At 35.2% G+C, this 21065-nt stretch overlaps 2 protein-coding genes across 2 annotated transcripts; both read right to left on the reverse strand.

Moving 5' to 3' along the window:
* Positions 1-8487: 8487 nt before the first annotated feature.
* Positions 8488-15464, reverse strand: LOC132170828 (poly [ADP-ribose] polymerase 2-A). The gene is made up of 18 exons (XM_059581946.1): positions 15268-15464; positions 14918-15194; positions 14447-14568; positions 14215-14296; positions 13479-13714; positions 12818-12944; positions 12579-12634; positions 12166-12239; positions 11927-11973; positions 11749-11798; positions 11399-11461; positions 10769-10849; positions 10343-10453; positions 10107-10182; positions 9829-9971; positions 9438-9511; positions 8895-9000; positions 8488-8756 (listed from the first exon to the last, which is right to left on the reverse strand). The coding sequence occupies exons 1-18, from the start codon at positions 15349-15351 to the stop codon at positions 8667-8669; spliced, it is 1899 nt and encodes a 632-aa protein (XP_059437929.1). The 5' UTR covers positions 15352-15464; the 3' UTR covers positions 8488-8666.
* Positions 15465-17848: 2384 nt separating this feature from the next.
* Positions 17849-20317, reverse strand: LOC132172393 (subtilisin-like protease SBT1.5). The gene has a single exon (XM_059583882.1). The coding sequence runs from the start codon at positions 20298-20300 to the stop codon at positions 17949-17951; it is 2352 nt and encodes a 783-aa protein (XP_059439865.1). The 5' UTR covers positions 20301-20317; the 3' UTR covers positions 17849-17948.
* Positions 20318-21065: the final 748 nt, after the last annotated feature.

Raw genomic sequence — 21065 nt, forward strand, 5'->3', positions numbered from 1 at the left:
GTATTTGGTTACAAGGTTATAACTGTCATCCTTATTCCAATTTTACTTTAATCCTGGCCTAGCTTAATCCGTGTAAGGGCCAATAAATAATTATGCCCTTCACTCGAAGTCAAAAAAGAGAGCTTAAATTGCTTAATACTACCGACTTAAGTCAATACGCCATGTCTTCAAACAAAAAGTAATAGAAAGATGCTAAGTCAGATGAGGTGTCGTTGGAATCGAGAACGGATTCAAAATTTGTTGAATAGTTGAGGAAATTAATAGAAAATTTTGTTGCAATAAGAGCCAAACTTGCCCTAAATAGTCAAGGGATTAACTTTACTTCAAACAAAAAGTAAGAGTCACTGAAAGTTCGATCACTAAGATAGCAAGATGCTAAGTCAGATGAAAATCAAGAGTCACCTAAAAATTGAGAATATGTCAATATAGTATAAAATTAGGCTTTCATTGAGATGATTGAGATTCCTCAAAATGGGTATTTAGAGTGAAGCAATTCTTTGAATATCACCACGCACCTAATGATTCAAATGTGGAGATAACATCAATTAATCCAAAAAGGAATGCTATATAATGATTTGATTGGTTGGTGGCTCATTGTAGAGAGCCAACATGGGATGAATTTGTGTAAGGACACCTTCTTTGATTTGGTCATTTATCATATGACAACTAGGGCTAGGTATCGGTCATATCGGCTCGGTTAATGGGCTTATCGGTCAGTAACCGATAAGCTATCGGTTAACCAAATTTTAACCGATTACCGACCGATAAAAAATGTTACTGAAAATTATCGGTCATATCGGTAATCGGTTAACCGGTTGGTTAAATCGGTTCTTTGTGGGCTTTTTATTAGGCATTTAACTAGTTGCTAATTGGGCCAAAAATTAATTGTTTTGGAGGCCCAAATATGTTTTGTTGTGCTAAAGCCTAAAATAGCTTATTAAAAATTAGTTATTTTGGGGTATATTTTTGGCTAAAATAGTTTATTGAAGCTTTTTTTTATATTGATCAACTACAATATAAAATAAAAACCAAAATGACGTCGTTTTGGTTTCAATAATAAATATAAAATTATAAAAAATTAAAAATTAAAAAAACTTATCAGTCATATTGATTTTTCGATAACAAATTATTAACCGACCGATAAGCTTATTGGTATAAAATTTTTAACCGATTATCGACCGATAACTATCGGTTCGGTTAAATTTGGTAATCGATCGATAATCGGTAACCGGTTAATTTGTCCACCCCTAATGACAACGTGGACAGAGAGCTAACAAAGACCCACAACGTAAAAAAAATAAAATAAAAATAAATAAAGAAAAAAAGTATTAAAAAAAAAAGGAATTGATGAAAAAAAGGTAAATGGAGTGAGGGACTCAAGGGTTGGTTGGGGGTGGTTTGGCCATCCCCTAAGGCCAAACCCATAAATCAAATTTATGGGTTTGCCTGGGCGTGGTCGAAACCAACCTTATGGCTGAGTAGAGTGGCCAATCACCGCCATTTTTTTAATTATTTTTTTAATTTTTAATTATTTTATTTTATATTTATTTTTTAAAATGTAAATAATATTTTATTATTTTATATTGAGTGGGACACGTGGTGAGTTTTAGACGGTTAGATGAAATTAGACGATCCAGATTGACAAAAAATTTAGTGGGCAATTCTCTAGCTATTGCTAGGGATCCTGATCCCTACAGTTGCTAGGTACATTTACCTAGCAACCGTAACATTGAAGAGTCCAGATATAGGGTAATTTTTGTGGGTTTTAGCAACAAAAAAAAAAAAATCATTGTGGTAGTCGAATGCTAGTGCTCTAAAATCTTTTACCCTACTCACTACCTTTTTTTAAAAAATAAATAAATAAATGCTTCTATTATTTCATCATAAATAATAAGACAACTAGAGCCCGAAGACTCCAAATTGAAAGAGCAGTTTGCTCTAGAGTACTAACAATATCAAAAATACAAGTTGGGATCTCCTCCATCCAGATTTGTTCATTTGCATGTCTCCCCACTACCTTAGCCAACTCATGAGCCGTAGAGTTAGCATCTCGCTTTATGTGCCCAATAAACTAACTCCTCAAGTTGTTAAGGACCACCCTTGCATCCCCCCTATCTGCCCATAAGAGCTCCACTGAGTACCAAATGCTCTTATAGCTTTGACCACTAGAAGTGAATCCCCTTCAAGTTCAATGTCCTGTATCCCCAAATTCCTGCTGAATTTTGCCACAATTAGTGCTCCCATTGCTTCGGCGACATCTGGTTCCTGCAGCATCTGGATTGTTCTACTAAGTGCCGCGTGGAATTTCTTTTGAGGGATCATATATACAATGATATTTCATGAGGTAATATTATTATTAAATTGTCGTTTATTTTAAAGAGTTAAATTAAAAGGAAATAATAAATTTAATTATTTAATTATGCTTTAACACTCCGCGTGTGGGTTTAAATTCTTTTTCAACAAGTGAAGTCCAACTAATATAATATTTAATTGAAATTTTAGATAAATGGTCAAATCAAAGTTCAAACCCATGATTTATGCTCTAATATCATGTTAAATAATTATTTATTCCAAAAATTTAAGTAAAAGATAAATAGTAAATTTATTCATTTAATTAACAATTTAACCATTAAAATAAATATGTTCAATTTATATTCATTTTAAAAGGGGGCATTTTGGTAATTTTGACACCCACCCATTAGAATTTAACAGAAAAGCCTAACAGATTGTTGACATTATAAAAAATTGAAAGTTTAATACGCTAAATTGAGATTTTTTTAACTTTGGATAAATAATTGCAAAAGTGATAAAAGTTCAAGAGTGCTAAGTGAAGTTTCCCTTTAATGTTCAAGTTGATATATTTATTTGGGAAAACTTCAAAATACCTTTATGAACTTTTACTCGATTTGATACTATTCTTCAAAGTTTAAAAACTCCTAATTAAGGGTATTGAACTTTTAATTACCGCATTCCATTAATTCCTCTAATTTTTGTCAAAATACCCATTTTTTTATATATATATAAAAAAAACAAATCAAAGATGTTTCAAAAATATTTTTTATAAAAAAACCAAACACTTGAATCTTTACAAATTTTTTATTTGTTTATAATAAAAAAACAGGTATTTTGAGAATTTTAACAAGATTTAACGGAATGGGTACTTGAAATAAATTAAAAATTCGATATTGTTAATTGAGAGTTTTTGAACTTCGGAAGTACTTTCAAAGTGCGTGGAAGTTCAAAGGGTTTGTGAAGTTTCTCCAATTTATTTTTTAGAAAAGTATATATAAACTACCAATTGTATCAATGTCCCCCATTTATACTACCAAAAAAAAAAAATTGTCAATGTCTCCCAAGGCTTAAAAAAAGACAAAAATGACCATAAAAATGTTTAAATAAGACAAAATATATGTATAAATTCAAAAACAGTAAAAAGAAATTTAAAAAAACCCACCCTTGGTTTTTTTTTTTTTTTTTTTCCTTTAGATTTGTTTATATAATTTTAAGATTTTTTAAATTTTATGAATAGTATTTTTGTCATTGGGAACATTGACATTTTTTTGGTAGTTTACGAAGAACATTGACACAATTGATAGTTTGAGAGAGACATTAATAATAAAATGATAGTTGAAAAAGGTACGTGTATTTTTCCCCTTATCTTTTAATTCAATTAAAACTACTATATACTTTTAGGAGTATATGCTGGAATGCATGAAACACATAAAACCTCATTCAACAAACTTTAATTTGAATCTACTCTCTCCATACGTCAATCTAATTATGGAGTGACTTTTTCCTTTTTTCTTTTAAATCGCAAATACAAAATTACTTTTTAAAAAAGAAGAATGATACAGCCCCAACTTAGGGTTAACTTAGGGCCAACTTTTTTCTTATTTTTTTAATTAAAAAAAAACAAAATTAAAAATTAAAAAAGTTTCTGAACCAATAATTTTTATTTTGGTCCTTCTTTTATTTGGTATTTTTTTAAAAAAATAAAAATTGTAAAATACCAAATAAAAGAATGGTCAAAATTCTTTTAAGTTGGCCAAAAGTTGGGCAAAATAGTTGTGTCTTTAACATTTTCTTTTAAAAAATACACGATTTTAAAGACCGGACTGTGATCTTACTAAACGCTTAAATGTAAAATTAAAGTTTTCATTAATTAGGTTTTAAAATCACTATTTTTTCAAAATCCACGTGTTGAAACCGTTAAACCAAAGGACCTTTCCTTTCTTATAATTGTGTATATATATCATTCAACTAATTATATTAGGATTAGTGGAATTATTTTACATTTTTACAAACTATTTTACAAAAAGGCCTAGATTACATCTTGCCCCTCTGGTTTCTGCGTCTCCTCTACCAAGTGATAATAGTCTCTCTCGTTTTTGTGCATATACATGCTTAACTCTTCATACTTTTTCTGCACGAGTTGTCAACGTAAATGCATAGAGGAATTGGCCTGAAAAATGAGAAGTAGTAGACAAGTTAAAGTTAAAAAAAAGAAGAAGAAAGAAAATGAAGACAGAGTGACTGCATTTTACCTACAACTGCAATCTGCATGCACTTGGGGAGGCTGAAGAGAGACAAGGGTGAGGTGAGGAACCCATGTTGGAGAAGGGGAGCACGTGCAAAGGGTTCACTGGCATTTGAGAGCCAAGAACATTGCACGTGCCCTGCTTCTCCAACAAGGAGCTTCGCACCCATCAAAGACTACACACGTTGGAGAATGGTGGTTGTAGTTTTGTTTGAAATAAACAGAGGAAGGAGCTCTGTATTTATAGGTGCAATTCATGAGAGAGAGAGAGAGAGAGAGAGAGAGAGAGAGATTTAATGACAGCAATGAGTAAATTCGGAAGTGTGGGGTGTGGAGAAACACCTCTGCCAAGCCATGCCATGCCATGATGCGAGTAATTGGGGAAATTCAAAGCTGAGATATCTAAGGGTGCCCATACAGGTTCCTGTCTGGCCTTATATTGCCCAAAAAAGCCAGCAAAGCAAAAACCATTGTTCCTCTCTCAGGATTCAATGCAGAGAGAGCCTCTTAAAACCCTCTTTTCTTGGCAAAGCAATGCTAGCCTTTGGATCAAGAATCTCTTGCCATGATAGATGTGATCGATCGGGTCCCACCAGCATGTGGGTCCGGAAGATGACCTATTGTGGGGTGGGGCCAATGTGTAGGAGAGGGTGATTAACTTTTTTACTTTTAGAAAGAAGTGGATGGGGAAGAATAATGTAAGAGTGCACGTAGGCTTTGCGTGTTGGGCGCAAGTTTTTGAGTGGGGTATGTGCTTCTGTGTGTGTGAGAATTTTTGAGAAGGGCGGGATGGTTCCAAGGCAGATATGATTCCCTAGCGCTGCACTGTGCCTCAGCTTTTTCTCCCCAAAATTTCTGGTGATTTCATGGATGGGACTCCAGAATTTTCAACCCTCCTGATAGCAGGCATCATGGAGTAAGACCAAACTAAGAACTATGCAACTATGAGTAATATTACTACATGCCAGTAAAATAGGTCATGTCAATTGAAAATCGGAATAAAATAAATGTGATAAACGGATATAAAAATGAGTATTATTTACAACTACATGCCATATACACTTCATTTTTAGTGATATGGGTTATATATAAATATTTGAAGAAGAAACCTCAAAACTAAGGGGGCCTCTGTCCCCTGGTTTCATCCCTCCTGACTATAGCAGTTAGAATTTTGTTTGGATTTAAGCTCCAAAGATTAGATTCAAATATGTACTTTTTTACTATTCACCATATGTGACCTTGGTTTTTGGTTAGGGTACTGGGTTTTCTGGTGTGGAACGATGTCAACTTTGTGCTAAATTTTACTATCACAAAAGGAAAATATTTAGAGTATTTCTTGTTTTACTGTAACTTTTTTATAAATTGATGTAACCGTTCATAATTGGGAAAATGATTAAGACTTTATAACTGATACGTCAACTATTAGCTAATTAAATTGACAAGTCAAATTTTTTGTTCAGTCATTTTACCAATTATAAAATGTTACGTCAATTTATTAAAAAAAAAAAATACCTAGAAAGACGTAAGTAATTTTTTGACTATTTTTTTTGTCTTCTTCTAAAAATAGTAAAAATGCATTTTAAAAAAAAGTTTAAAATTGAAGCTTTTTTCTAAAATGTTCATTTTGACTTTAAAAACTCTACTTTCCAACGCAATCTCAAACATGCTCATACTCATTATAAGCTCTCACTTTTCACATTTTTTAATTCCATAAATGTGTTTTTGTTGCTATATAACTCATGTATGCAGAATATATAGTACAAATAATATAACAAAAATGTTTGGGTTACTACGTCTTTAATCCTTTTATTATAAAGTCATTTTCAAACTGACTTGTCAATTCATAATTTGTGAAATAAATTTTGTTAGTTATTTCAGTGAATATGAATAGTCACCTCAGTTAATAAATAACTTTATACTAAAAATTACAGTAATATAGTAGTAGTAGTAGTAATAAAAGAATACCCCACACTATTACACAAACAATAAATGCCCACTCAATTGTATACATGAAAACTCGTAGTCGTGCAGAAGTGGTTTACTTGAAACCTTTTTCAGAACGTCAATGTATGTTGCACACACCCATCATTATTGTCTACTGCAAATCTTCATTGCCATGGAAGATTTGTAGGCTAAAAATCCAAAAAGAAAGAGACATAATATTAATGCAGAGGAAACATAGGCATTAAAGAGTCAGTGAGGCCCATCACACAGTGGCTTGAATTAATTAATCACAATTTCTCATATATATATATATATTGTCTTGTGGAAGAAGAACATAGATTCTGAATGAGGTCATTGGGAAATCTAGGGACATAAATACTGGCGTGTGCAGCAGCACTTGAAATGGTGCAGTAAATGCTTTATTTGGTCATACACTCATATATGTTTCAAAGGCTTTTTGAAACGCAGACAATGGTACCAAAGAAAATTAAAAACTCTATGCAAACACTTGATGCATACGTTTGACTTCCTTCAAAGCTCTCTGAGGAACAGCAACGAAACAAAAGAAAGGTACTTTGGAACTGCATTCAAATTGGGAGAGAGGGGTTTTTATATTTTTATTTTTATTTATGTCGTCCGACCGACCACCAATCATATCTCATGCTGACAATAACTCTACTTCTTTCTATATTTTATGACACCAGTTTTAGCAAGTTTGTCAAGGAAGGTTATAAAAGAGTCTTAAGGTATCTTTTTTAGAGTTGGATTTTGCTTAGGTTCCATTAAAAAAAAAAAAAAGATTGAGTTTTTTTTTTTTTAACGGTTCAAATTATTTATTTATTTATTTTTCTTATGAAAAACTTGAAATTAAATTTGAACCGTTGAAAAAAACTATAAAAAATGTGCCGTAATTTTTTTACAACACCTAAGCTAAATTCTCATCTTTTATCGGGTAAATAATCTTAGTTTGTACGTTGAAAATTCGGACTCTATTTGTTAATGTCTTGTAGAGGGTTTTTCTTTTGTTGTTTTTTGTTTGAAAAAGTGTTCTGATGTGGAATAAATGTAAATATAGTTTTGAGTATTTTGTATTTTAGGTTGTTTATTATTATTTTATTTTAAAAAGGGAAAACAAAAGAGAGAAGGATAAAGTGTTATGGAACAAAGCCATATATCTTGACATACACTATGCTATGTTTGGACCGTTTGGAAATGTTTCTGAAGCACTTTTCTTTTTTCATAGACAAAAACATATTTTTCTCAAAATTATTAACTAATAACTCAAAACACAAAACACTTTTAGAAAATGTTTTACATCTTGTAAGATTATTTCTGACAAAATAAGTGCTTAATTTTTGTAAGTGTAAGAACTAACTTACTACTGTAAAAAAAAAAAAAAAAAAAAGAGGTTGTGTGGTCACCTAACCACCAAAACATGCTAGGAGTGGACATGCAGTCACCTTTCTCTTAACTGAGGATAGCCACACAACAACTCTTTTTTAAGTTAGCTCTATAAATGTTCATATTTTCTTTAAAATCGCTGCAAAACAAAACTAAAATACATAAAACATTCAGAACTACATTCACCTTTATGTCACATCAAAATACTTTCCAACCATAAAAACAAAAAAAGCACATTCTTAAAAGTTATGCGAAACAGATCCAAAATTCCCACAAAATATAAGGATGACAACCACTCATGAATTGTGGCGTATTCAATTTTGGAAAATATTTGATGTGTTGCAACTTTAACTACAACCTCTTATAAATTCACGTAATAATTCACATAGAGTGATAATTCACTCGAGTGCCATGTAGGTGATAATTTTAAGCAACAAAATTAATGACAACTCCTATTATTAGGATTTGGTGTAAACCCACTTTATAAGTTTGACAAGTCAACTTAAAACATTTGGATAGAATAAATAACAAAACATAGGATTTTTAAACAAAACCAACCCATAGATATTTACAACATATATTTGTACAAGCTGAAAATCACTTGCTTTCCAAGTGCTCGGGATAGCAACTTTCCTTTTGTTCACTAAAGAGGGCAAAGTACCGTATTTCCGAATATACATTATTAAAGCATTACTGCTGGAGAACTAGTGAACAGTGAAAGATAGATATAAAACCTGGATGGCAAATCATCAATAAAAATGGAATAGTATTCTGATGCTGGTGATCACTTGAAATTGAAATCCACTTGAACAACATAACGCATCCTAATCTGGTCCACATTGTAAACTATGTACTCGTTGTACAATAAAGCACCCTGCAAGAAGCATTTAAAGGGGAGATTCAATATAAGCTATCTACCCTTATAATTAAAGTGCCCTTCACAAATATGAACAAAAGGTAATCCAGTCCACAGAAAAGAGAAAAAAGAAAAAAATAATAATAATAATTGTACCCTAGGCTCCGGATGCACTTTAGGTTTTCCTAGGGGAACAAGAACACCATTCTCGAGTTCCCGAGCTTCTGCAAGATCTGGTGCAGTACCTCCTACGCCTTTTGTGCTGCAAAATCAAGTTTTAAACCTCATTGACTTAAAAAGCCTTCAATATGATAGTATTGACCTTACTTTTAAGACTATGTAAGTGCTATTTCAGTTTGCAAAAGATATCAAACCTAGTATTTGTCAAGGGTGACATTGGTCTCAAATGGTACTAAAAAATTGCAAATTTCAAAGGTTTCAGGTTAAGGAAATTCATCTAGAGAGCAAACCAAGAACCCAAGTTTGAAGGTAAGTTTGTATTGAACCTGAAAAGCATGTATGGAACATCAGCTGCAATGGGTTGATTGATGAGAAATGAACTTCATCATTGATTCAGTTTAAGCATTAACAATAATACAAGGATACTTTCATAATTAGACCATTGAATTAAGCAATTCGACTTTGTCAGAGTAAGGCTGATTGGCATGATTCCAGCGTTTAGATAAAAAAAAAACTAACCTTAACTTCCCTTCGGGCAACTTATCAGCATCGTATTTTGCACTTCGAAGCTCAGCCATGTCACCCAGTGCTACCTGAAAAGGATGAAGTTAAACAGTAATGTGAGAACATTAAACAGATGTATGGATCTGTTACTCCCACAAGAATAAACAGGGTAGAATAGACCCACTAAGACAAAACAAAAAAAAAAAAAAATACATTCCAGACGAATGGAACACATGCATATTACTGCAATATATATAAGTCCAAACTTCAGTTGGAAACCATGTTAGGCTTCTAAGTGGAACAGATAAATGGTGGAATACACTTGGTGATATGGCTCTGTACCACCCAAACATCAGTCTGGGTCTTTTAATATAGTAATAATGTTTCTACAGGACAAAAAGACAACCTCACACAAAAGAAGCACGCCAGTCTTAGCAGCATGAGTAGCATAGCAATAATTTGCGCTTTTGGAGAACATATCAGCAAAGTAAACCCCCTTTCCGAACATGTAACCTGTTACAGGCGCTTCAGGTGGAGCTATGCGCAAACCTGATGGTTTGTCAGTATACAAGTTAGGCTTAGATTTTTTGCAGTTATTGATGGAAAATTTCATAGTGAAACACGTGTGTGCAAGCAGGTACACATTTGTTAATACAATACGAATCATATGAGAGAAAGAATGACCTTGGGATAAAATGCCAGTCCAGTTTGTGAGCCGAGAACCATGCCATAAGAGCATCCTATTTTTCACAGTGGAAAACTGCTTGCGGGAGTAATAGGCAGTTAAATTAGGCTAAAAAAACTATAAAATTACAACATATCAGAACTTAATGAAACAAATCAAAAGTTTTCTAATGTCTGCAACATAAGAAACATTTTATGAGAAACACTTTTTATGTTTACAGATAATGCATTGTCACCTTTTTGAAGTGTTCAGTTTCCATCTCTCTCGATACCCTGAATATTTGAACAATATCCACATTGTAGTTTGAATGTGTTTTTGCATGAGTGTTCTGCATATATTTCGCAATCTGATGACAGAAGGGGTAACAAAAAATATGTATCAGAATTAGATAACAAAGTTTCCAGCTAATAAATCAACTCATGGCTATATTTATCTGTGTATTATATTTTTGGGCCATTCTTCCAAGACCAGTATTAAAGGTCTCAGTAAAACAAGCACAAACCCCACCCACCCACCCGCCTGGTGGGGCAACCCTTCTGCAAAATAGGCATAGATAAATAAAGACATAAATAGAACTTTCCTTTTCTGTCCATTTTTTTAATTGATATATAGGTTATAGGTTTTACTATTAAACTTATGAGGATATATAACAAATGGTTACCAGAGAGAATTCCTCAGAATCAACTTCAACCGGTGTCAGGTCACAATGAAGGCGTTGGTAATGAGAATACAAGGGGTCACCCTATAATGATGGCAGAAACATAAATTAGTAAACTAGGCTACCTTCACTACGATCTACAATATGCAAAGTGCAGGCATCTGATAGTATACTTATTGCATGAAAAAACTGACATAACAAGAAGATAAAACTTACGTTAAAAGAGAAAAAAGTTGTGTATTAAGTGCCATATTGATCAATTCAAAAACTTAGTTGACTGCAAAGTAATCAGTATATTAATACTCTTCAAAAGATGTGATATTTTTCCTTGATATAAAAGAAAAAAAAGAAGAAAAAGAAGCAACAGAAATAGAATATTTGGGAAACAAAATAGTGAAAATTGTCAGAATGAAGCTAAATTTTACACACACACAATGGTGCATTTTAAACTTGAAGTCTCAACTTTTATGCAACCAAAACGCTCCAATGTCTTGAATGGAATGGCTAAAATAATAAGCAGGAGCATTTTCACTTTACAAATATTAGAATGGCTTCTTAAAAACATGCATATATGCCTTCAGAAACTTTCTGGATACACAGCCAGTCAATAAAGAATATGGAGACAAGTGATACCTCCACCCCAGAGTCATCCTTCAATAACTTCGTCGCAAGCTCAATTTCAGCTAACGCTTCAACCTTCAATTAGATGCAACAAGTTCATTAAATGAGTACCTCTCAGAATTTATAGCAGCCTAATAAATTTCCACGTACAAATAGAATCCCACTGATAGGCTGCAGGAGGGGGTTTGTACAAAGACACTGTATGATATCTATGGAATTTCTTAAAGATAGGGTACTGAAGTTGTCAAGAAAATAACTAAACCCTAAAGTAGACTTCCACCCACCGTGCACCCCACAAGAGAAGAAAATGAAGTTAACAGCAACAATATGGACATATTGAATAAAAAATGGAAAAGAATTACCATTTCCAACTTGCTTTTCAACTTCTGAGGAGAGTCAATTACAAATTCACCTGCCATTATGTATACTTCCACATTAAATTAGGTTCCATTTTCAAGAACAGGAAATAGAAAACCGCCAGCCACCATATCCTTAATATTTTCAGTGTATGATGGGCAAAAAGAGAGAGAGAGGACTTACGCATTTTTTTAAAGCCAAAGTCATGGGGAATAACAGTGTAGAATTCTCTGCAAGAAACAAAAAATTAAAATTGGTACAACTTCTTGAAGCTGGAATTCATAATTTCACACCAAAACCAATAAGAAAGAAAACAAACCCACACAACAAACAAATGTCAGGCATGCAGTTTGAAATGCAAAGCTAATTTAGTCAAGCACTTAAAAAATATTTTATAAAAGATCTCTAGCAAAAGGACTCACCCACTTAATTGTTCAAGTTTTCTCCTATCAGACTGGCTAATCACATCAGCAAGCCTCTTCAGGACATCATAACCCTAGACATCACCAAAGAGAATTAGTTTGTGGAGTGAGAAAGAGGACAAAATATACTGCAACTTAAAGCTGCAGCATTAAAAAATGCAGGAAGAAGAATTGTGCCCACTGCCCAACCCTTTTAAAGTTTTTAGTTGATTTTATGATGATTAATAAATGAAAAGTCCAGCAGTTCTTCATGATATCCTTCTTAGTGGATATACCTTTAAGTATGCCCTGGATGAAATGAAATAGAAATATTTCTCAAGTACGTAATAACTAATATAGTCTATTATAAATTTATGTCTAACTCATATATAAACAAAAGGAAACTTCCAAGCAGAAGTCAAATAAAGACTTACCTTCAAAATTGTTGATTTGCTTAGCTTGCCAAGTGGCAATTTATCAGCATTGTATCCTGAATTGAGGATATACAAAACATAACAAATCAATAGCATATCAAGAAAATATTACAACTTTGCTTCAACAATAGAATCTCTGTATTTTAAATGAATTCACCGATTACTTTCCAAGCTATTGCATTATTTTGATCTGCATGAATCATGATATCCTGTATACAGTGAATGATTGATCAACTAACCTATTTCCATCATTTGCTGTTTCATCATGCTGACATTGCAGATTAGAGATATAAATTTTGCAATGCGTGGCTCAAGTTGTGTTTCGCGAGGTTGAATTCCTAAAGCAGAGTCAGGCTTCTCTTTGACCTGAAATGATTATGAAGTAAATAGTAGCATGGAAAATATTCTTTCTTTTCCTTTTTTTTTTTTTTTTTGGTCAAACAGCAATATGGGATTTTTTTTTAAGTAGCAATATGGGATTTGCAATAGGGATAACACTCCATGAAATCCAACAACTTCCCCTAGCCCCTCTCCTCAAGGCCAAACCCCCAACCTCTCACTCTTGAATGCAGAGAGATACAACTTCGCTACAAAGTCCTGTAGAGAAATAATAATGTTCAAAAATACATCTTCTGGATGGTGCTTAACATCCCCAGCCCCACATAACACCTTTACCAAATGAGACACCCATCATTACCAAGACACGGGAAAGCCAAGATTGAAACTTATTTCATATATGAGAACATAAATCAGTAAGGTTAACTCCCTTTTGCTTCCTTTTTTTCACCGTGGGGGGCGGGGAAAGGGGTTTTAGTAATTTCTAAAAGAAAAATGACTTGACCTCAGGCATTCAAGCAACTTAAGCAGGGAACATTATAATCTTAGAATAGGACAACTCACATCTAATTCTTTCTCTTGCTCACTATAATCCATTTCCAACAAAGTATAGCTCTTTGGATGACAAGTGAACTCTTTTCGATTGGACCAATGGTTCTTGGTCTTGGCAAAGAATTTATTTTCAAACTCCTGGATTGCACTGTCTCGTGATGTGTAAGGACCTTGTATGTTGTCTTGACCCTTTACTCCTACTCTCCCCCACCTACGGTAAACCATGAATGTACCACCACCATCAGATTCTGCAAATAATTTCAAAATAATATCAGTAAGAGTTCAGAAGAACTTAGTGCAACACACCAAACATTGGTATATATGGTGATGACTCTCAGAAGCATATGAGATTGTCTGCAAAGCAAGTACTAACACAAGGTAAAATGGAAATCGAGGCTGTTTTTTTTTTTTTTTTTTTTTTTTGTATAACTAAAATAACATCCGACATTTTTATCATAAGAAGCTTGACAAAATGAATCTTAAATCTTCACCAAAGTCCATAACTATTAGTGGTTGGAAACATGGGCAATGTGACACGAATTTATCTTTTCAAAATCTTCTCCAGTTTGGAGAAGAGGAGTGGCTATAGGGAGTAACCAATGAAAATGAGAAATAATCTAGGCATTGAATCAACTAGAACTATTTATTGTTAATCAATCAGACACAGCAATAAAGCATCACTATTAACAATGAATTAACCAGAACATATTAGATTAACCAAGATTTTGTAAAGGACTTGAAAGCTAACCAAGAGCTTGAATCACATAAAATTTGTTATTGTTATCTCCAACATTCGTCTGGTTCAACATGGCATCATATATTTCATCACCCTGCATCATAAAAAGCCACCGTCGGTCCGAATTCAGAAACCCACAAAGCAAAAAGAACACCCGAACAAATTATACCGATATTAAATACATTCTACTGAACAAAAATTCCACTCATTCACTACACGCTGCTACAGTAACTGTTACACTTGCCAGTTGCAAAACATGGAAGTGACCCTTTATGTGATCTGGAAGCCATTGATCCAATACCGCCGCACCCTTTTTGGTTGCCGTTACGATCTTCTCCTTCTCGCTTTCTTTTTCTTTTTCATTAGCTGCCACCACAACATACTAATAAACTCCCCAACTAAATCAGAACCCCAAAAGCACAAAAAGAAAACTTTTTCATTTCTTTCTGTTAAAACAATTGAAAAGGAATGTAAATGGTCTTTGCTCCACATTGTACCGGTCTCCATAGAATTCTGAAATCAACTTTAATAAGCTAGATTAAAGTTAAGTTAGTTTTATCTTGAATTCCACATACAGAACTCTGTACGAGTCAATAAACTCGTAAACCCATTTGACGATTTATACGTATCCTAAATTTTCTCAGCAACCAAAAACTGCACAAAGAACTTATTACATAAGAAAATAAAAATAAAAAAGTCAAGCTTTCCTCCATACCTTCAGGAATGTCCTTTAAATCCTGGTCTTTTAAATCTTCACAGAGCCTTTCTAGAAGCTCTTTCTTGGACCCAGATGATGAAACGCCTCGAAGAGCCGTTTGTTCACGCAATTGCCGAATCCCCATTTTTCGAAACTCCTCGACGGCCTCGATTTTCTGGGAACCCCCATTTTCTGAGTCCCTCCGTCTCTTCTTATTGTCCGAAGCATCACCATCGTCTGTAGCCGTTGCTGGCTGCTTGTTTTCTTTGCGCAGAGCGGTTTCGAGTCTTCGGACCTGTCAGAAAATCAATCATAAGATAAGAATCGTGTAAATATGAGTGAGTGTAAGGGATAGAGCGGGGTAAGACCAGGGAGGGCTTAATTCCGGCGGTGCTTAGCCCACGTTGGGAGAGTTCGGTTCGGAGCTCTTCCACTTTGAGCTTGTCTGCCATTTTTACAGAGAGAAGGGTTTTTGAAAGCTTGTAGAGAGTGGAGTGACACTAAGAGAAGTCGGGAAGAGTGCGCAGCACGATAGACTTGACGCGGGCTGGGGACCTTTATTTGAACGAGCCCAACTTGCTGGAGAAGTACCCATTTTTTTGTTTTTTTTTTTTTTTAACACAACTTGCTGGAGAAGTACTAGTTTCAAAAGCGAACGACTGAAGTAATAGCTTTTCAAGTCGCAAGTCAATTCGTAAAAATTAAAAAAAAAAAATTATTATTATTATTTTATTATATTTTTTTTTGGATAATTTAGTTCTTGGGTCAATTGAAGTGCCAATAAACTCTCTACCGTCAAATTTTTTTAACAGCTATTAGACAATTTTTTATTAATTTAATTTTAAAATTTAAATCTAAAAAAGAAAAAAAATTGAAGAGGTGGCTCCCAACCCCTATGAAGTGACCACGAGCCACCGTAGGAGTGGTCAAACCACTCATGGGATGGTTTTGTGGCTCGCAGGCACCCCATGAAGAGTTTCGGGAAGAGTTTGGGGTGGCTTGCAGCTATCCCTAACCACCCATATTAAAAGAATTTGACAATAGAGAGTTTATTGGCATTTCGATTGACTTAAAGAGTAAATTGTCGAAAAAAAACTTAGCGAGTTGACTTAGGAACTTATGATATATTTACCCGAAAAGTATTTATACCGACAAGGTACGTATTGTTTTCTTTGATGTAAAAAGTATTATTAGCTTTTGAATGAAGTTGTGGAGTGGTCATGTAATTTTTTAGAATTATAGGGCTTCAAACTCATATGTCATCAAGAAGTAACTCAATTGACTGAGAGGTACGTCTTACAAAGTAAATATTATTAGTTCGAATTCGAAGATTGATACGTCCTCAAGGAGTAGCTCAATTGGATGAAGTCCTAAGGACCATGTCTCATCAAACGGACGTCAGTAGTTCGAATCCTCCTCCTTATTTTCCCTCCCCTTGAGCAGTGGGTGGTTAGTTGCCCCTAACTCTTAAATTCTTAAGACCAAGAGTTATTGTAAGTTGTGACCATGCCTAATAGTTTGTAGAGTTATTGACCACTTCTCTCACTCTCCCTCATCCAAAGGGCAATCAATCCCCCATGAGAAAATGGTGAATAGTGGTTGAAGAGCCTATTTGTTTTTTGGAAAAGTTTTTAATAAATACCTGAGCCAATGCGTAAAAATAAAAAAATAAAAAGTTTAAATTTTTTATTTTTTCACGCATTAACTTAGAAATTTATAATATTTATTATAAACTTCCCCATGTTTATTTTATGTTTTGTTTTGTATTTTTTTTAAAAGGCATACCTAGAATGGAGGGTTTGGAACTTTGAAATTTCAGCAATTTCAATCCCTTAGCTAGCATAGTCGACAGAGGTTATAAAAAACTACAAAAATAAGTTAAATAGGGCAAGAGAAAACCTTGATTAGGGGCATAACCACCTCTGTGCTTGGGGGCATTAGCTCCTCAAAACATTCTTTAAATTATATATATTTTTTAATGAAATGGACTCCTCAAAATTAATTGTTTACCCTCTCTCTCTTACAAATAGTTAGTTTACCCCTCATTTTTTTAAAATGATCTTCTATATTTCACTTAATTTTTTTTTTTAAAAAAAACATATATTTTATAATTAAAATTTTATTTAATCATATCTAATGCTACATCTTTTGAGAGCACACCTAGATTGCATTGGGGATTGAAAACCAATGAATAGTGGACGGTAAAAGACTGACGCATGCAATAGCAATAGGTGCTTTTGTGTTGGCTTTATCGTTAATTAATTATAATTAAGGGCCGAGCAACGTGCCATTTTTCTTTTGCATTCTATAATTTGTGTGGAAATTAAAGCAAGTGAATGAGTGATAATATATCCTTTAACTTTTCTTTTGTTACAAACTTACATGGCCTTGATTGTTAAACATCATTAACTATTACAGGCTTCTGTTCATAATATAAAAAAACAAAAAATAAATGATCGATATAGAAAAGTAAAAAAAAATAGTATTGAAAAGCAGGAAAATTTTGTTTTGTAGTGATTTTTTTATTTGAATTATAGTAAAAAGTAAATAATGTAATATAAAAAGTGAATGATTTGATATAAAAGTGAATATTTTAATATTGATTTTTTTGAAAAAAATTGAAGTGAATATGAGAGTGTAGTGTTGCTACATGCTCTCTCTTTTTAGTGGTAACTTTACTTGACCCAACTACCCCCCGCGCGATGGATGCTTATATGTAGTAGGTATGATACCAATATTAAAAAAAAAGGGAGAAAATTTGCTTTCAATAAAAAGTCTTTAAAGCAAAGATCTTCTAGAACGTTCAATAAACCAGTTTAATAGATTGAATTGAAAAGAAAAAACAAGAATATTTCAACAAGTATCAATGCAAACACATAATTCGTTGAAATATATCCATAGAAAAACAAATCCATTGAATCTAAACTATCAATTCAAAAGATTCACTGTAACATAAACCACTGTATAGATATTGTTTCATTTAAAAGCTTAAAATTCATATATAGATGGTGTTCCAAGTACGTTCTTATTTGCTTTTTTGATAATGGTATTAGGACCAGTTGACCACAATGGGTGAAGTGACCTGGTGCTTCCCATCTGTCCACGTCAGACGCCCAAATTCACTCATCTTACCATCAAGTGGCAATCCCGCCTTCTGAGCCAAAATTCGAACGGTGTAGGTCTGCTTTTGTCCCTTCTGCGTGAACACCATTTTCGTATGATCGACAGTCACGATAGCACCTTTTGGATTTGTGATTTTTACTGTGTATGTTGATGCACCATTGCAAACATGTGTAACTGTTCTTTTAACCACAACCTCAGATTTGGACGGTGCTGATGCGCCAAGAGAGACTGCAATTGCAGGATAGTTCAGGTCCCACAAGTTGGACTGTTGGGTCTCGCTGCAATTCACCTGCTTCCTTGTAATCACTTTAATTTCTGTGCTATTGTAACCGGACGCACAAAGAAAATGCAAATAATCATCCACTGTGATATCGTAAACCAAGCCCGGATCAACGGCTTTCTCAGGATCCACGTGTCCAGCACCCATACCAAATGCATTGGACGATTTGAAATCTCTCTCGTCTCGCAAAACCTTGGCATCGGTATCGTGTGTGTAAGCCGTGGTCATCATGGCCGATTTGATCATCGCTGGGGACCAGTTTGGGTGGGCCCCTTTCAACAAAGCTGCAACTCCTGACACGTGTGGGCAAGACATGGAAGTCCCAGAGATTATGTTAAACGCTGTGCGCCTCCGATCAGCAGATAACTCACTCGGTGCTATACCATCAGGCCATGCCGCTAAGATGTTGACACCTGGCGCAACCAAATCGGGCTTCAACACGTGGGGAGATATAACATTGGGCCCACGAGATGAGAAACAAGCAATCGTAGGTGCTGGTCTCACTCCCACCTGGGTGGTCCCACTAAAACGCAAGGAGGCTCGCGGGTTCTTAGAGGAGCTTATATACTTGAGCACTGTGCGGCGCGCGGATTCAGTGATTTCTAGACCAGGACTCAAATATGGATCCGCGAGTAGACCCTCTCCTAAACCGTCCACGTTGGCAACAACAACACCGATCCCACCAGCCTCCTTCACCACCACTGATTTTTCGACACGTGACCCTCCGCCACGATCACACACCACGATTTTGCCACGTACCTTATTCGCATCCAGCGTATTAGGCAAGCAATGAGTAGAGGGACTAGCACCATCTGGATGCTTTACCGATACATTTCCAGCGTAAACCAACGGCACATATTTATCTTTAGTCCATGCTGATTGACCTGTGAAGAGCGATGATCCGGTGATGACGCGACCATCGTCGAGCACTAGATCCGCGGGGAATTTCCTATCAATGGTGCTCGCACCAACGGTGGTGATCCAAGGTGCCACGTTTATGACGGTAGTAGAGTCGGGACCCGAATTACCAGCCGAAGCGGAAAAGAGAATTCCTTTCTCTATCGCACCAAACGATCCTATGGCTATTGGGTCCAAAAAGTATGGCCTAGGTTCGCCGCCTAAGGAGACAGATATTACGTCGACGCCGTCTTCTACGGCGGAGTCGATGCCGCCGAGAATATCAGATCCCGCACATCCTTTGCTTCCGCAGACCTTGTACACGGCAATTCTCGCTTTGGGTGCAACGCCTATGGCCACCCCATGGGCGAAGCCGAAAAACGATGCGTTGCCGACGTGTCGTCCTGCGGCTGTGGAAGCAGTGTGTGTGCCATGGCCGACTGTGTCTCGGGCTGAGTTGGTGAGCTCAGTCTCTTCGTCTTGAGCAGTGGCTCCATATCCTCCAGTGAAGTAGCGTGCGCCAATGAGCTTTTTGTTGCAAAGGGTTTTAGGGAATTTTTCACCACCATCACATTTACCTCTCCAGTGAGAAGGCACGGGTCCGAGGCCTTGGTCATGGAAGTTAAGTCGTTCAGGCCAAATACCTGTGTCAAGTACTCCGATGATGACGTTGGAGCCAGAATCGGAGTCGTTAAGAATACCATTCGGGGCACCGGTGCTGGCCCTGATTCCCATGAATTGAGGTGTGCGTGTCGTTTGGATTGGGAGAAGCCTGTCGGGGAAAACAGCGAGTATTTCCGGTCGGTGTGTGAGCTCCTCAGCTTGTTGTGGGGAGAGTCTTGCTGAGAAACCATGAAAGACAGTGTTATACACGTGGAGCAACTGGACATGGCTGTCTTGTGTTTGGGCAATGCTTGTAGAACTAAGGCTTGTAAGGGTAGACCTGTACCAAGCTTTGATGTTGGGGTGGTGTGGAGGTTTAAGGTCGTTTTGGACACGAACAATGAAGGTTTGGGTGGTTTGGACGTTGGTTTTGCATAAAACAATGGAGAATACTGATGAGAAAAGCACCGTGAAAACAAGAGGCCAAAGGCGACCCATTTGTGAACAAGTTCATGAGGGTTTCTGAACTGAAGTGGGTCTTATATATATATATATAGAGAGAGAGAGAGAGAGAGAGAGAGAGAGAATGGAGTTGAGTGTTGGGTAACTTTTAATACAAGTTTTTTACCTCGACGCTAGCAATATAATTAACAAAAAAAAAAAAAACATTTTCCACTAATTAATTAACCATAAAATTAAAATCATGCATTTTATAACCAATGAAAAGTGGAGGGTAAAAGACTGAGTACTTGCATGCAATGGAGATAAGTGGCTGAGTCTGTTTGTGGCGGTTTTATCATTAATTGGTCTGGGGCAGAGCCTAATCCTTTGTGCGTTACTTGTGTAGGTTTGGTTTTAAAAAACTTTCCTTTTTGTGAATAAAATCAGCAGTGTAGCAGTGGATGATGGTTGTGCGTTTAAAACTGACTCTTTTTGTGGCGTTTTTATCATCATTTCGTACAATCCTCTGTAGGTTACTGCTTGGCATGTTTGAATCTTAAAAAGCTTTCCTTTTTTGGTGAATAAAACTAGTGAGTTGATAGCTGGATATATGTTGAATTATTTGCAATTGTGTTTTAAAAATGATGCTAAATTGGAGGGAGATTCCGGATTTGGTGGGTGCATGTACGTGATATATTATGACGAGATTTCCATTAATTTCTTCTTATTTGGCTAAGTGTTTAATTCGTGGTGGAAAATGAAATTAAATCAAGTGACACTACAAAAATTATATATTTTTTTTACCAGCCATTTCTGACGTGT

The sequence above is a fragment of the Corylus avellana genome, chromosome ca2 (assembly GCF_901000735.1).
Source record: "Corylus avellana chromosome ca2, CavTom2PMs-1.0".
Taxonomy (NCBI): Eukaryota; Viridiplantae; Streptophyta; class Magnoliopsida; order Fagales; family Betulaceae; genus Corylus; species Corylus avellana.

Bases quoted from the DNA above. Each gene is read 5' to 3' on its own strand.
- LOC132172393 (XM_059583882.1), bottom strand. From the start codon at position 20,300: ATGGGTCGCCTTTGGCCTCTTGTTTTCACGGTGCTTTTCTCATCAGTA.
- LOC132170828 (XM_059581946.1), bottom strand. From the start codon at position 15,351: ATGGCAGACAAGCTCAAAGTGGAAGAGCTCCGAACCGAACTCTCCCAA. The intron at 14,569-14,917 runs GTATGGAGGAAA...TTGTGGTGGCAG, and splicing joins TTTAAAGGACATTCCTGAAG to CTAATGAAAAAGAAAAAGAA. The intron at 9,972-10,106 runs GTCATTCTTTCT...ACAAACCATCAG, and splicing joins GACTGGCATTTTATCCCAAG to GTTTGCGCATAGCTCCACCT.